Here is a 14,484-nt window from a genome sequence, read left to right on the forward strand (position 1 = left end):
CTGGGCCGAAAGGCCGGCCCTTTCGCCACCCAGCTTGACGATCGGGCCGGACCGATTAGGCGCACTTTGAGTACTACCAGCACAGGCGGGCTTATTTTTTTTGGCTTCTTCTCCGTAGACCGTTCGGGTAGGAGCAAAGGCCTTGTCCGAAAACGAGTTATTTTTCGACATCCTTCAAATGAACCCAATTTTTTTCCACAGTCTTGTACCATCATGAATAGGATGCATGGCAAGTTTCGTGGCTTTTTGCCATTTTATGAATTTTCTATAATTTTTCGGTCGAAACACTTTAAATGCTGACCGGACGTGACGCAACGTGCTCTTCGTATCGAAATACCATAATTTTTTGGATTATGTGTGGGAGTGGGCATACAAACTCACATGCAAAATTTCAGGACATTCTGAAGATGTCAAAAAATTGACCTTCTTCTCCATAGACCGTTCGGGTAGAGGAGCAAAGGCCTTGTCCGAAAACGAGTTATTTTTCGACATCCTTCAAATGAACCCAATTTTTTTCCACAGTCTTGTACCATCATGAATAGGATGCATGGCAAGTTTCATGGCTTTTTGCCATTTTATGAATTTTCTATAATTTTTTCGGTCGAAACACTTTAAATGCTGACCGAACGTGACGCAACGTGCTCTTCGTATCGAAATACCATAAATTTTTGGATTATGTGTGGGAGTGGGTATACTAACTCACATGCAAAATTTCAGGCCATTCTGAAGATGTCAAAAAATTGACCTTCTTCTCCATAGACCGTTCGGGTAGGCTTGTCCGAAAACGAGTTATTTTTCGACATCCTTCAAATGAACCCAATTTTTTTCCACAGTCTTGTACCATCATGAATAGGATGCATGGCAAGTTTCGTGGCTTTTTGCCATTTTATGATTTTTCTATAATTTTTTTGGTCGAAACACTTTAAATGCTGACCGGACGTGACGCAACGTGCTCTTCATATCGAAATACCATAAATTTTTGGATTATGTGTGGGAGTGGGCATACTAACTCACATGCAAAATTTCAGGCCATTCTGAAGATGTCAAAAAATTGACCTTATTCTCCGTAGACCGTTCGGGTAGGAGCAAAGGCCTTGTCCGAAAACGAGTTATTTTTCGACATCCTTCAAATGAACCCAATTTTTTTCCACAGTCTTGTACCATCATGAATAGGATGCATGACAAGTCTCGTGGCTTTTTTCTATTTTATGATTTTTCTATAATTTTTTCGGTCGAAACACTTTAAATGCTGACCGGACGTGACGCAACGTGCTCTTCGTATCAAAAAATTGACCTTCTTAATATGATGCATGAATTTGAAACAACAAAGACGCTGACCGGACAAAAATATTACAAAACTTTATGTATTAATAAAACAAACTTTGCATAAAATGCTAAACTATCAAAAATAAGATACAAAATAATGATGTGATCTGAATTACAATGCACTAGCAGCACTACCGCAGCTGCCCGAACAGTGTAACACTGTCCGGGCAGCTGCGGCAGAGCTGCCCGGGCAATGCAAACTCAAATCACATTATTACTATCTATCTTATCTGATAGGGTGCATGAATCCGCCTATATAAGCCGGTTTGGGCGTCCTTCGGCGGGCGAGGTGGGACTAAACGAAACCATCCACCCCGCCCCTGCGCCCTCGACCCCTCACACGCGCGCCTTCCAGCGGCCCACTAGGACTACTGAAATCGGCCCACCTTGCCAGTCAACGCGCAGCGCCGCGGCAGGCCGGTCGCACGCGCGCCTTACAGCGGCCCACCTCGCCAGTCAACGCGCAGCGCCGCGGCAGGCCGCTCGCACCTCGCCTGCCGGAGCTCGCCCGGACCAGCTTAAATAGGTTTTTTTAATAGGGGTTTTTCAATTCAAGTTTAATTTTTATTTTATATTTTATTTTTACAATACAATTTAAAAAAAATATATCTTCTAATTTGTTTTGCGAGTATTATGTCAATTTTTTATTTTTGGTTTTATATTTACTTTTCTAGTTTACATAGGTTTTTTTCAATTCAAGTTTATTTTTTTTCTGAATTTTTTTTACAATACAATAGTTTTTTTAAAAACATCTTCTAACTTGTATTGCAAATATTATGTCAATTTTTTATTTTTTGGTTTTATATTTACTTTTCTATTTTACATAGATTTTTTTCAATTCAAGTTTACTTTTTTTCTGAATTTTATTTTTTACAATAAAATAGTTTTTTTTAAATCTTCTAACTTGTTTTGCAAATATTATGTCAATTTTTTATTGTTTGGTTTTATATTTAGTTTTCTAGTTTAATTCTTTTCTCATTTTTTTTACAGTACAACTCTTTTTAAAACTAAAAATAACAGTATTGATTTCAACACTTGATAGTTCAACAACATTTAAAAACCATCCATTCAAACACTCGATATTTCATTAGAGTTTTCATAGATATTTTACATAGTACTAGAAATAAAACTTAACTAAAGAACATTACGAAAATAATTAAACATTACTAAATGACATTTTCAAATAAACCCTAAACTACTCGTCCTCCACGCCGCCGAAGTCTGCCTCGTCATACAGGCCGTCGCCGTTATCGCTGTCGTCGCTGCTGCTGCTGCTGTCGTCGAGGGGCACCACAGGCACAGCCCGCGCAGCCATCGAGTCCTCGAGCACGGCGTGGTACCCGGGAAAGTCCTCCGGGTCCTCCGGGTGGACGGCTCCCGGGGCGACCTGAAGGTACTCCTGAACGAGCGGCGGCGGCTGCGGCATGTTCTCTGACTCCCGGAGCGCCGTCAGGTAGCCCGGCATGTCGTCCGGGTCGCCGGCCTCCGCCGCCAGCCGCCTGTACTCCGCCACCAACGCCGGCTCTGGCTGCTGCGGCTCGGGCGGAGGGGCGCGGCTGGACCCTGCGCCGTCCCTGCCCGCGGTACGGCTGGACCCGGCGCTGTTCCTGCCCGTCGTACGGCGATCGCCGGGGCCGAGGAGGACAGCACCGCGGTCACCGCCTGGGCCTCCGCGGGGCGGGGGCGGGTGCATGGCGCCGAAGTCGACGCGGGCGCGGGTCGAGCGCACCTCGCCGCGGCGGTACAGCTGAAAGCCGTCCCCTGGCGGAGCAGGCACGACGCCGGCGACCGCCTGTGCGCGGTACGGCGCAACCACCTCCTCGAAGGTGCGGCCGTCCCAGAGCTCATGCTGCCGCACGCGGTTGTGCTTCGTGGGCGGGCGCGGGCCGGCGTTGGCGTGAAGACGCTGCAGCTGATCGTCGGCGAGGCGGTCCGCCCAGCCAGGGTTGTTGGGGGTGTACTGGGGGTCAGCGAGCTCCTCCAGCGACAGGCGAGCCCTGTACAGGCCGACGGCGCGGGCGAAGAGGTGGGTGCCGACCTCGGGCACCGGCGCAACGGGGACGCCGTCGACGCTCAGGCGCCACCTCGCAAGCAGGCGCACGTCGGGCGCGGCGGGGATGCCAAAGTGGGCGAGCTCCTCCGCCTCCTCCATCGTCATGTTGGGGCGGGCCATCGTTGGCGACAGGGAGAGGCACGACGCGCGAGGAGGTGAAGGGCGCAAGAGGAGGACGCTGATGACAAGGGAGAAGGCGAGGCAAGGGCAGCGTGGCGAGCCGACGGAGGGCGCGAGGTGCTTTTTATAGGGCGTAGTGGTGGGTGGGCCGGGGGTGCCGGCGATCAATGCCGGTGGGCAGCCGATCGGTCAAGGGCGCAGAAGGGCAGGCGGCGACGTGCGAATCGGCACCGGCGTGCCAGCCTCCAAAAAGAACGGCCACGCCGATCGGACGATCTAGTTCAGGCCTTCGGCGTCGAGCATCTCCTTCTGCCTGGCCTCGAACCAGGCCCTCGTCTTGTCGCTCATCTTCGACAAGTCCACGCTCATGATCGCAAGGGCCACCTCCTTCGCTTTGGTGGCGGCAATGGTAGCCTCGATGTCGAGCTGCCTCTGCCTGGCCTTGACGTTGTCGGCCTCGATGTCGAGCTGCCTTTGCCGGGCGGCCTCTTCCATGTCGAGCTGCCTTTGCCGGGCCGCCTCCTCCATGTCTATCTTCCTCTTCTTGGCCGCCTCCTCCATCTCAAGCTTCTGTCGTTGGAGGTCTAGGTATTGCTTCATTTGCTCGTCCTTGCTTTGCCGGTTCTTCTCGTCCCTCACATCCTTATGTGACATCATGCCATGCAAAGTCTCATGCAAGGCCATGGATGAGGCGTCACGTATGTCGTCCACCTTGGAGTTGGTCTTGCCCCTCGGCCTCTTCAACGGCTCGCCATCCCCACCTCCGGCGAACTTGACCGTCTTCTTGCCTCTCTTCCTTTGAAGTTCACGATATTGATCCTTGAACTTAGGGCAATTGTTGATGATCGTCCAACAATGCGTAAGAGTGAATGGCTTGTCATTGTGCCGGGCCTTGAATGCCTCCAAAGATTGAAATGCCTACACCACATGATCAACAACAAGTGAACATGCAAACATATACACGGCCGAAGTCTCATGGCCGTAGCAAGGGCTAGAAAGAGAAGAGCATACCATGTCTCCAACGCCGAGACCACTCACGGGCCGTGCTTCAACGCTCTCTAATGCGGCGCAATATTTGTTGCACTCTTGTTGGATGAACAACCATCTTTTTTGAATCGAACCGATGCCACAGTTGCTTGTAATTTGGTAGGGCTCAAACATCTTCCTTTCATGGAATGTTTTGTGGACTCTCGTCCAAAAAATAATGCCCTTTTGTTGCGCGCCGGTCCTTGGATCTTGGCTTATCTCCATCCAACTTTGGCAAATCAACTTGTCCTCATTTTGTGTATATGAACCGGTGCGAATGCTCTTCCGCTTTTTTTGTGCTTCCGCTCTTTGGGTGAGCTCGTCTATGAACAATGGAGCGCCACTAATATCAACATCATTGGCTTCATCTTCATCTTCACCTTCGACATAGATGTCATCGTCTTCATGCCACGAATCACCATGGTCGTAGTCAGCACGGTCGTCGGCCTCTTCATCGGGCACGTACTGGGCGCGGCCATCCTGACTTTGGGTCTCATCGGGGTCGTAGGCACGGCCATGCCCACCCTGGAAGATCACGTCCTCCATGTATTGGTTGTAGAAGGGGTCGTCCACCGTCGGCGTTGAGGTTGGCATTTCGTCAAACAACACGCGAGGGGCCGGCATGGTGCCCGTGAACGGTGCACGCGCCTGCTTTCTTTGCATCTCGACGGAAGGCCGCCCGCCGCTACTGGACCCAGGCGTCACGTTGAGGTCGATGACGGCCGCAGGGTGTGGTGTGGACGGCGCGAACAAGCCCACGTCTGGCGACGCCGAGAAACGGGTCTAGCCGTCGTGCCTGGGTGGAGGAAAGCCGGGCGACATGGGTGCGGCGCGCGACGTCGGTGACTGGCAGTGCGTAGGCCGGGCGACCGACGAGCCCGTGCTCGCCGGGCCGACGGCCGCTGCATGGAACCCTGCCGGACGGCCCATGCCAAGCATGAGGATGGCGTGCGCTTTGTTGACGAGGTCCTCCTTCTCGTCGGTAGCGGCCTTGCGCCGCGCGGCCTCCAGCTCCTCGCGCGGGGCGGCGAACTTGGCCGCGTCGGCATTCATCTTGACGGCCGCTCTCCGTTCCCTCCTCTTCGCCGATTCCGCGTCCAACTTGGCGATCTCCTCCGGCGTGTACTCCGACCGCGGCTTCCTTATCGTCTTCTTCTTCACCTTTGCGGTCGGGTCGACGGCCAGGCCGCCGGAACTCGGCGGGGCGTCGGCCATGGACGGGGGAGAGGGGGGGGGGGAGGAACGTGGGAGGGTTTGGGGGAAATGGCGCCAAATGGCCGTCGGGGTTTTTTTGGTTTCTCCTACCGACCGGCGGGCCAGGGGAGGACAAGCGCGCGCGTCCCGCCTGTCCGCGCACTGTCCGTTTCACCCCAAAACCGGCGCAAGTTTGGGCCGGGGATGGGTCGAAAGCGGTCACAAAGCGGACAAAATTCTGTTTGCTCCCGCGCGCTGGTCCGCCTTTTTTGTCCCTTTTACTCCAAACGGACGGGGCCGGACAAGATAGGGTCGCGCGGTGGAGTTGGCCTAACTACGAGCATGATCTTAGATCGTAGCATACATAAATATATATTCTGGAGCACACATCTCAACAATAAATTAAAATTCTAACGTACGAAATAACTTAGATGATGTGGATTATCTCGGCTGCTTAAATAAAGCCATAGATTATTTTTGTTTACTAACTTCAGCTAATAAATATTAATCGGAAACAGGGACGGCACAGACTTGGAGGAGAACCAACAGGCTGTGGCAATACGCAATGACGAAGAAAACAAATTGCATGATTGTGTGATTTATGTGGTTGGAGAGAGTGGTATTGGGAAAAGGTATCTGGCACAGAAAGCATACAAAAATGAAACCATTAAGAAGAATTTCGAGGTATGTATGTGGGTGAGCTTTCCACCAGGCACCAGCAACATCACTGATCATGTAAAAAGAAAGTTGGAAGATGAGTGCTCCAAGCTACAACCTGGAGGGAAGAATATAGACCAAGTGAAGTACTTGGTTGTGGTAGATTGGCCAATGAGCGGCACCATGCTTGAGGCACATAATTGGCTCATGTCCGGCAAAGAAGGTAGCAAGATTGTGCTGACAGCGACGTCGTCTAGTCCCTGTGATGAAGACAAGAACGTTGACATCGTTGAGCTTCGTTGTCTGCTCAAAGATAAGAGCGAGAAGTTGTTCAACAGGATCCTGGGCCTGCGGGGGCGTCGGAAGAGTAATTACAAGACAGAAATGATGGATACGATCCGTAAAGACATTGAAAAGATAACCAAGGGACTACCACTCGCGGTGGTTCTTGTTGCCAAGCTCATGAGGACAATGGACTACAGCAAGTGGGAGACAGCATCCAAGTACCTCAAGGAGAACAACCAAGACGACCTGCTCATGACCATAGTGTCCATGAGCATCGATGACCTCCCCAAAGAACACAGGCCGTGCTTGCTCTACACGGCAGGCTTCCCGGAGCGCAGCACGATCGATGCTGGCCAACTAGTGCGCCTCTGGGCGGCGGAGGGCTTCCTAATTCAGCAGCCTGGGGTGGAACAAGAAGAGCTGGGCCAGCGTTATCTCAAGGAGTTTATCTTCCGTGGCCTTATGCAGCTGGTGAAGAAGAAAGCAGACGTCGTGGAATCAGTAGCTATTCATGACCAGGTCTATGAGATTCTCAGGTCCGAGGCGCAGCGCATTGGCCTCATGGAAACGCACTATGGTGGTGGGTATGCCCCTGCCACAGTCAGCGCGAAGCGCCTAGCTCTCAACAACAACAAAATGCCGTACAAAACAAAGGTGCTTTGGAAGGTGAGAACCGTGTTGTCCCATGGTGCACAAGGCATTATGGGAGGTGCCAAGCTGCCCAGTGGAGCTCATGATGCCAAGCTCATCGAAGGTGCCAACCGTGCTGTCCACATTTCTCAAGAAATACCACCTCTTTACATATTAGGCGAGCTAATGGGCTTCAGGGTGGACACGGTCCGGGCCGGTCCTGTTCCGGTCTGAGCAGTCGATTGGACCGGCCGCCGGACCGGATCGAGCAGGGCAGCGGTCCAGATTTCAGGGATCGGACCGGCGGACGAGAAGCTCGGTGCGGACCGGCGGTCCTCACGGTCCCGGCGACGTCCAGTCACTGCATGTGGGCCTAGGATGTCGGAGAAGCAGCACGGTGGCCGGAGCCGGAGAAGACGCACCTGTTGACGGCGCGGCGACGTGAGGGAGAGGCACAAGAGAGAGAGAGAGAGAGGGAGGGAGCGGCGCGGCCGCGCGGGGAGAGGGGGAACAACCACGCGAGGGAGCAGCGGCGCTGGGGAGAGGAAAGCGAGGGAGAGGGGGCGGCGCGACGGTTAGCCTCGAGCGTCCGCAAGTATATTTTTAGCAGTTTTTTCCATTGCATGCAAGTAATTTAGGGCGTGCATGGGCCCATGATTTTCCTTGTATGAGCCTTGCCGTGATTGGTGGATTAATTCTGACGTGAAGATAGTCATGGGATGACAGACACCGTGATTGTCGGATCCAACCATTTTTCTCTCTCTCTCTCTTCTTCCTTGTATTTTCTGCATGTTGGTCTGAATAAGAGAAAACTGCGTCATGGGATGGCGCCTGATTATCCGATCGAACTTATTTCTCTCATTACTACTCCCTCTGTAAACTAATATAAAAGTGTTTAGATTATTAAAGTAGTGATCTAAACGCTTTTATATTAGTTTACGGAGGGAGTAGCAAATAAAAGGAACAACAGCGAGGAGTTGTTCGTGAGAAGCGCCTAAATTATCGGATCGAATCATGTTTATCTCATTCTCTCTATATATTTTCTGTCGACTGATTAAAAGGAAAAACCAAACGGTAGGGCGTGACTGCCTCTTGCCCTTGTGTGACTCTCAGATAATCACGGGTGTGATGGTATGTTCTTTCTATTTTCTCTTCTCTTGTACCTCACGCGCGACTTGAGTTTTCTTCTTTGTTCGACTCAATAAACGGAAACAAATCAAGGAGGGTCGTCGGTCACCCCGCCCGCGGATCTCGTCGGCCAGAGCATGTGGTGGCCGCGATGACGAGGAACGGCCTGCAGCGCGCTTCGGTCCGCTCGGTCTGCTCGGTCAAAGACCGGACCGGACCGACAAAATATCGGGCCCAAATTCTGTAACCGGACCGGCTAATTTCTTTTTTTTTGCGGGGGGCCCGGCTAATTTCTTCAACGGGTCAGGACCGAACGGTCCGGTCCCGAATGGGCCACGAGCGGGCCGAAAAGCCCGCTCGCTCCGTCCAGCCTGAAATGGGCTAATGTGCGGTATTTGTGGCACTTTGCAGGGTCACAAGATTTCAAGCAAGGCTTCAGGCAGCTGCTCAAGGAATCTACATTCCTTCGTGTCATCAGCCTCGAGGGCATCAACATAGGCGAGAAGCTGCCAAATTGAATCGGGGACATGCTGCACCTGCAGTACCTCAGTATCCGGTGCTCCAACTTGACAACGGTGCCAGACACCATCGGCAAACTCGAGAAGCTACAGACAATGGATGTGCGAGGGACACAGGTGAATTTTTTCCCCAAGTCCTTCTGGAAAATCAAAACGCTGCGCCATGTTCTAGGCAACCACGGCCTCCGGTACCCTGAGTTTTGCCAAACATCTGAAGACGTTGTCGACCATGTGCATCTGAAAATTAAAAGAGCATGTTGATAACGTGCACATCTCCCGTAGGAGCTTGTGGGTGCTTGTTAGTAGTACGTGTCATCAGTTGTGAACATCCTTTATTTCTTCCACTTCCATCACCTCCAGTCGGCCACCACTCCACTTATGTAAATTGCCTAAATAAATACTCGATCTTATGTTACGAGTCAGAGTGTGACAGTCAGTCAGTTTGTAAGAGTAATGTATAATTAAATACGTGTGTATCAAGTCCATGGTGTATTGTATAACTCTGAATTGAAATCATATTTTCAGTTCATGAAAATCTATGTACATGCATATTCTTTTCACAAATTAATCGTAGATAATGCATGATGTTAATCTTTCTACTACTCGCACCATTTATTACCACAAGAGGATTGGTACATGGTGGGGCATACAAACCGAATACCCATATTCAAATGTTAGAAGACGACACCACATTGACCAGTACCAATATGTTCAGTGACATTCCTTGTTTCCACTTGTAGATTTTTTTTAGGACGTCATAATGGTAACGACATCAACAACGTGACGGATGAAGCGATTAAACATGGTTTGATGGTTGGGCGTGGATAAATAGCATCTGAGGCATCAATTTTTTGTGCAGGTTGGTCTCGCTTGACTAAATACCTAGGCACCTCATGATCGGTGCTTTATATATAAAACGGGGCGAAAGCCTTTTTCGGTAATATCTAGGCACCTCATGATATCATTTGCAATATTTGTGGGAGGGAGCCTGAGGATGCTCACCATGCTACTGTTCGCTGCATTAAAGCTAGAGCTCTCAGAGAAGCCATGAGGGGGGTCTGGCCCTTGCTGAAAGAAGATTGTTTCGCTTGCTCAGGTCCCGATTGGATGTTTGATGTTACTTAGCCAATACGACAGCATCTCCAGAGATAAGATTTTGTTGTTGTTATGGAGAGCCTGGTATTTATGCGACGACATTGTGCATCATAAAGGTACTGCATCCATCGCCGAATCTGTCATCTTCTTGTCTAATTACCGGAACTGTCTTATGGGAGGCATTAGTTCAGAGGATGACTTAAAGGGCAAGAGTCCTGTGGTTGAAATGCCTAGAGCGAAACAAGAGTTTAGTGCTCATGCATCCAAACACCATGTGGTTGAATTCTGATGACCGTCGCGGTGGTTGAAATGTCATCTTCTCGCGTGAGTAGTCTAGTCCGCATGCCGTGTAATTGGGTGACTTGTAACAAACTCTATTTTCTCTTATTTAATGGACGAAGCAAAGCTGTTGCCTCCGTTTAAAAAAGAAAAAGAAAAAAAACTACCAGTTGTTAGATGATTCTACGTATTCCCAACCGGATCGACCACGTGTTGTAATTGATCCTGTATAGTTGGTTACCATATAAGGTTAAAACCGACTTGATGAACCTGCGATACAAGTTTTGTAACCCTGTATATATACCAATCAATGAGATCAATCTAGGCGTGCACTTTAGCAGCCCGATCATATTACATTACATGGTATTAGACACCAGCCGTATCCTCCCTCCTTTTGAAATCCTAATACACACAAGCCTCTCCAATCGAATCCCAACCTAGCCTTCTACCTGCACCATGACAGCCGACGATCTCAAGAAGCTCGAGGCCGAGTTGAAGGAACGCGAGTCTCTCCTGCAGACTCGCCAGGAAGAACTTGATCGTCGCGCCGCCGAGATGGGCAAAGCTCCCGCAACCTCCCCAGCAGCCTCCACGCCCAGCCCTTCCACCTATGCCACATCCATCAAACTTCATGTACCCATCACCCTCGACCTGACCGCCTCCAACTACACCAACTGGCGCGAGCTGTTCCTCGTCGCCCTTGGCCGCTATGGCCTTACAGCTCATGTCATCGGCGATGCCGGCGCTACTCCCTCCGACACTTCGCCGGCTTCGGATTGGGGCCGCGACGACTACATGGTTCTCTCTCGGATCTATGGCTCTATCTCCATCGACCTCTTCGGCATCGTCATGCGCCCCGGCTCCACCGCGCGCACGATCTGGGACGCCATCGAGAATCTCTTCCGCGACAATAAAAAGCACCGGGCAATCCAGCTGGAAGCGGAGTTCAGGAACACCCCGCAAGGCGATATGACCGTCGGTGACTACTGCACAAAGATCAAGTCCCTTGCTGATTCTCTCGTGGATGTTGGCCAGACGGTCAGTGACGAAACACTCGTCCTCACCCTCCTGCGTGGCCTCAACGACAGTTTCGCCCACCTCCGCTCGTTTCTTCCGTTCCAGGTGCCCTTCCCCTTGTTCCTGCAGACCCGCTCGGCGTTGATCCTTGAAGAGAGCCAGAAGAAAACTGATGCCAAGAACGCGGCATCCACTGCCCTTTGGGCTAGCAGGAACAGCATCATCCCGAGCGCTGGCGGTGAACGTGCTCCTCTCCCTATCAGCTCCGGGGGCGTCGGCTCTGGAGGGCGCGGAACGGGCTCCACCTTCAACCGCGGCAGTGGCCGTGGACGTGGCGGACGCAGTGGACGTGGCCGCGGCCGCGACAATCCGTGGCAGTTCAACCCATGGACGGGTGCTCCGACGAGGGCATATCTTCAGCAACAACACACACAGGCTCCATGGCAGCAGCCCTCCTCTTCCTGGCAGTCACGTCCGTGGCAGGCTCCTGCTCCAGGTCTACTTGGTCCTCGCCCCAACACTGCTCCTCAAGCTTACACTGCGTACGGCCATGCCAACAACAACTCCAACATGCTGCAGTCACCTTCATCAAGCTCGGCGGTCGACCCTGCGCTTCTAGCGGCTCTCAACAACATGCAGATTCCTGGCACACATGAGTGGTATATGGACTCTGGTGCATCCTCCCACATGGCATCCGATCATGGTAACTTCAACTCTCTAATACCATCTGCTTCTCAATCTGTCACTGTTGGTAACGGTGCTACTCTACCCATTACACATATTGGTTCCTACTCTCTAACTAGCACATCTATTCCTCTTTATTTATGCAAAATTCTCACCGTTCCACAAATTATCAAAAATCTTGTCTCTGTTTGTCAATTCACCACTGACAACTCTTGTTCCGTCGAATTTGACCCTTATGGTTTCTCTGTGAAGGATCTTCTCACCGGGATCGTGATTCTTCGATGCAATAGCTCCGGTCCCCTCTATCCAGTCTGCCAAGCCAGCGATGAAGCCCATGTCACCACATCTCCTTCAGATATTTGGCATCGTCGCCTAGGTCACCCCGGCTCCCACACCATGTCGCGTCTTCATCAACTTCAGCACATCCCCTACAATAAAGCCGGCTCTACTTTATGTCATGCTTGTCAATTAGGAAAACATGTTAGGTCACCGTTTTTTCCATCACAGTCCTATACTATTCGTCCGTTTGAGCGTCTACATTGTGATCTTTGGACATCCCCTGTACCCAGCTCATCTGGCTATTGCTATTACTTAATAATTGTCGATGATTTCACTCAATATTTTTGGAGCTTTCCTCTTCGAAAAAAATCCGATGTTTATAACACATTTGTCGCCTTTCATGCTTATGCCTCTACACAATTTAATCTCACTATTCAATCCATCCAATGTGATAATGGCAGAGAATTTGACAATACTAAATTAGATGTTTTCTGCGGTAGCCATGGCATTCTATTCCTTTTTCCTGCCCCTACACATCTCAACAAAACGGCAAGGCCGAGCGAGCTATTCGTACAACCAATGATGTTGTTCGTACCTTACTATTTCAAGCCTCTCTTCCTTCTTCTTTTTGGGCTGAAGCTCTACACACTGCCACCTATCTCATTAACATTAGACCAACCAATTCATCTAACCTTAGTACACCCTTCTTTCTCCTCCACGGTCATCATCCTCGATATCATGATCTCGGTGTGTTTGGATGCCTTTGTTATCCCAACACCTCATCCACCACACCACATAAATTAGCTCCTCGTGCCACTCGTTGCTTATTTCTCGGCTATCCTTCTCGGCATCGCGGTTACCGATGTCTTGATCTTGAAAGCCGGCGAATCATCATCTCCCGTCACGTTACATTTGATGAGAACACCTTCCCATATGCTCCAACACCTAGCCCTCCCAACCCACCTCACCGTGACATATTCGATCCTCTAATCATTGACCCAATTCATACCACGACAACCAAAACTCCTCCATTCCCTACAGCAGCAGCCGACCCATCTGCCGTGGCAAAGAACACCTCCACTATTCCTGCCGCGGCAGCGCCCCCACCCGAACCATCCTCTCCTATTTCTCCTACCGCCTCCGTATTACACACTCCCAACAACTCACCAACCCCTTCTCCTATCCCTACCCCGCCACCACCACCTCCTATACATCGCACTCGTCGCACAACCGGTAAGCTACCCGGTCCCATCGATCGTCTTAATCTTTCCGTCACGGTTGGCTCCCCTCTTCCACATAATTATCTTGTTGCTCTTCGTGATCCTTCATGGCGTCAAGCCATGCAAGACGAATATGATGCTCTCATGACAAATGACACTTGGACTCTTGTTCCTCCCCCTTTGGGTGCTAACATTGTTAGTGGCAAATGGATATTTCGCCAAAAATATAACTCCGATGGATCTCTTGCTCGTCATAAGGCTCGTTGGGTAGTGCGCGGATTTACACAACAACCCGGCGTTGACTACGACGAAACCTTCATCCCTGTTGTCAAACCTGCCACCATACGTGTTGTTCTTTCTCTCGCGCTTTCTAAATCTTGGCCAATTCATCAACTAGATGTAAAAAATGCTTTCTTGCATGGAAATCTCAATGAAGAAGTCTATAGTCAGCAACCATCTGGATTTATCGATGCTCGCTTTCCTACACATGTCTGTCGTCTTCAAAAGTCTCTCTATGATCTCAAACAGGCTCCCCGCGCATGGTTCCAACGCTTTGCCACCTATGCTCGTTCCATTGGATTTATTGAATCTAAGTCCGATGCATCTCTTTTTGTCTTACATCATGGCACGGCCACTGCCTATCTTCTCCTTTATGTAGATGATATTATTCTTACTGCTTCTTCACAAACCACTCTTCATCAAATAATTTTTCAACTTAGCCGTGAATTCTTCATGAAAGATCTTGGTCCTCTTCATCATTTTCTTGGCATCTCCGTCACCCGCACTCCCTCCACTATTCATTTATCTCAACGTCAGTACATCATCGATGTTCTCCGTCGTGCTGGCATGATTGACTGTAATCCTTCTCCAACACCTATAGACACCAAATCCAAACTTTCTGCTTCTGCCGGTGCACCGGTCTCTGATCCTTCTCAGTATCGTAGTTTTGCTGGGGCACTCCAGTATATCACTC

At 50.4% G+C, this 14,484-nt stretch overlaps 1 protein-coding gene across 1 annotated transcript; it reads left to right on the plus strand.

Annotated features, from left to right (window-relative positions):
* The first annotated feature begins 5,345 nt into the window (after positions 1–5,345).
* On the plus strand, positions 5,346–8,937 carry LOC123153992 (putative disease resistance RPP13-like protein 2). Its single transcript, XM_044572819.1, has 3 exons — positions 5,346–5,449; positions 6,238–7,508; positions 8,831–8,937. The coding sequence occupies exons 1-3, from the start codon at positions 5,346–5,348 to the stop codon at positions 8,935–8,937; spliced, it is 1,482 nt and encodes a 493-aa protein (XP_044428754.1).
* Positions 8,938–14,484: the final 5,547 nt, after the last annotated feature.

Source organism: Triticum aestivum, chromosome 7A (genome assembly GCF_018294505.1).
Source record: "Triticum aestivum cultivar Chinese Spring chromosome 7A, IWGSC CS RefSeq v2.1, whole genome shotgun sequence".
NCBI classification, from domain to species: Eukaryota; Viridiplantae; Streptophyta; class Magnoliopsida; order Poales; family Poaceae; genus Triticum; species Triticum aestivum.

What these genes read in the sequence shown, in the direction of transcription:
- LOC123153992 (XM_044572819.1), top strand. Translation starts at nt 5,346, where the DNA reads ATGGGTGCGGCGCGCGACGTCGGTGACTGGCAGTGCGTAGGCCGGGCG. An exon ending in GCATGGAACCCTGCCGGACG is followed by an intron (nt 5,450 to 6,237) that starts GCCCATGCCAAG and finishes AATCGGAAACAG; the next exon opens with GGACGGCACAGACTTGGAGG. An exon ending in GGTGGACACGGTCCGGGCCG is followed by an intron (nt 7,509 to 8,830) that starts GTCCTGTTCCGG and finishes GGCACTTTGCAG; the next exon opens with GGTCACAAGATTTCAAGCAA.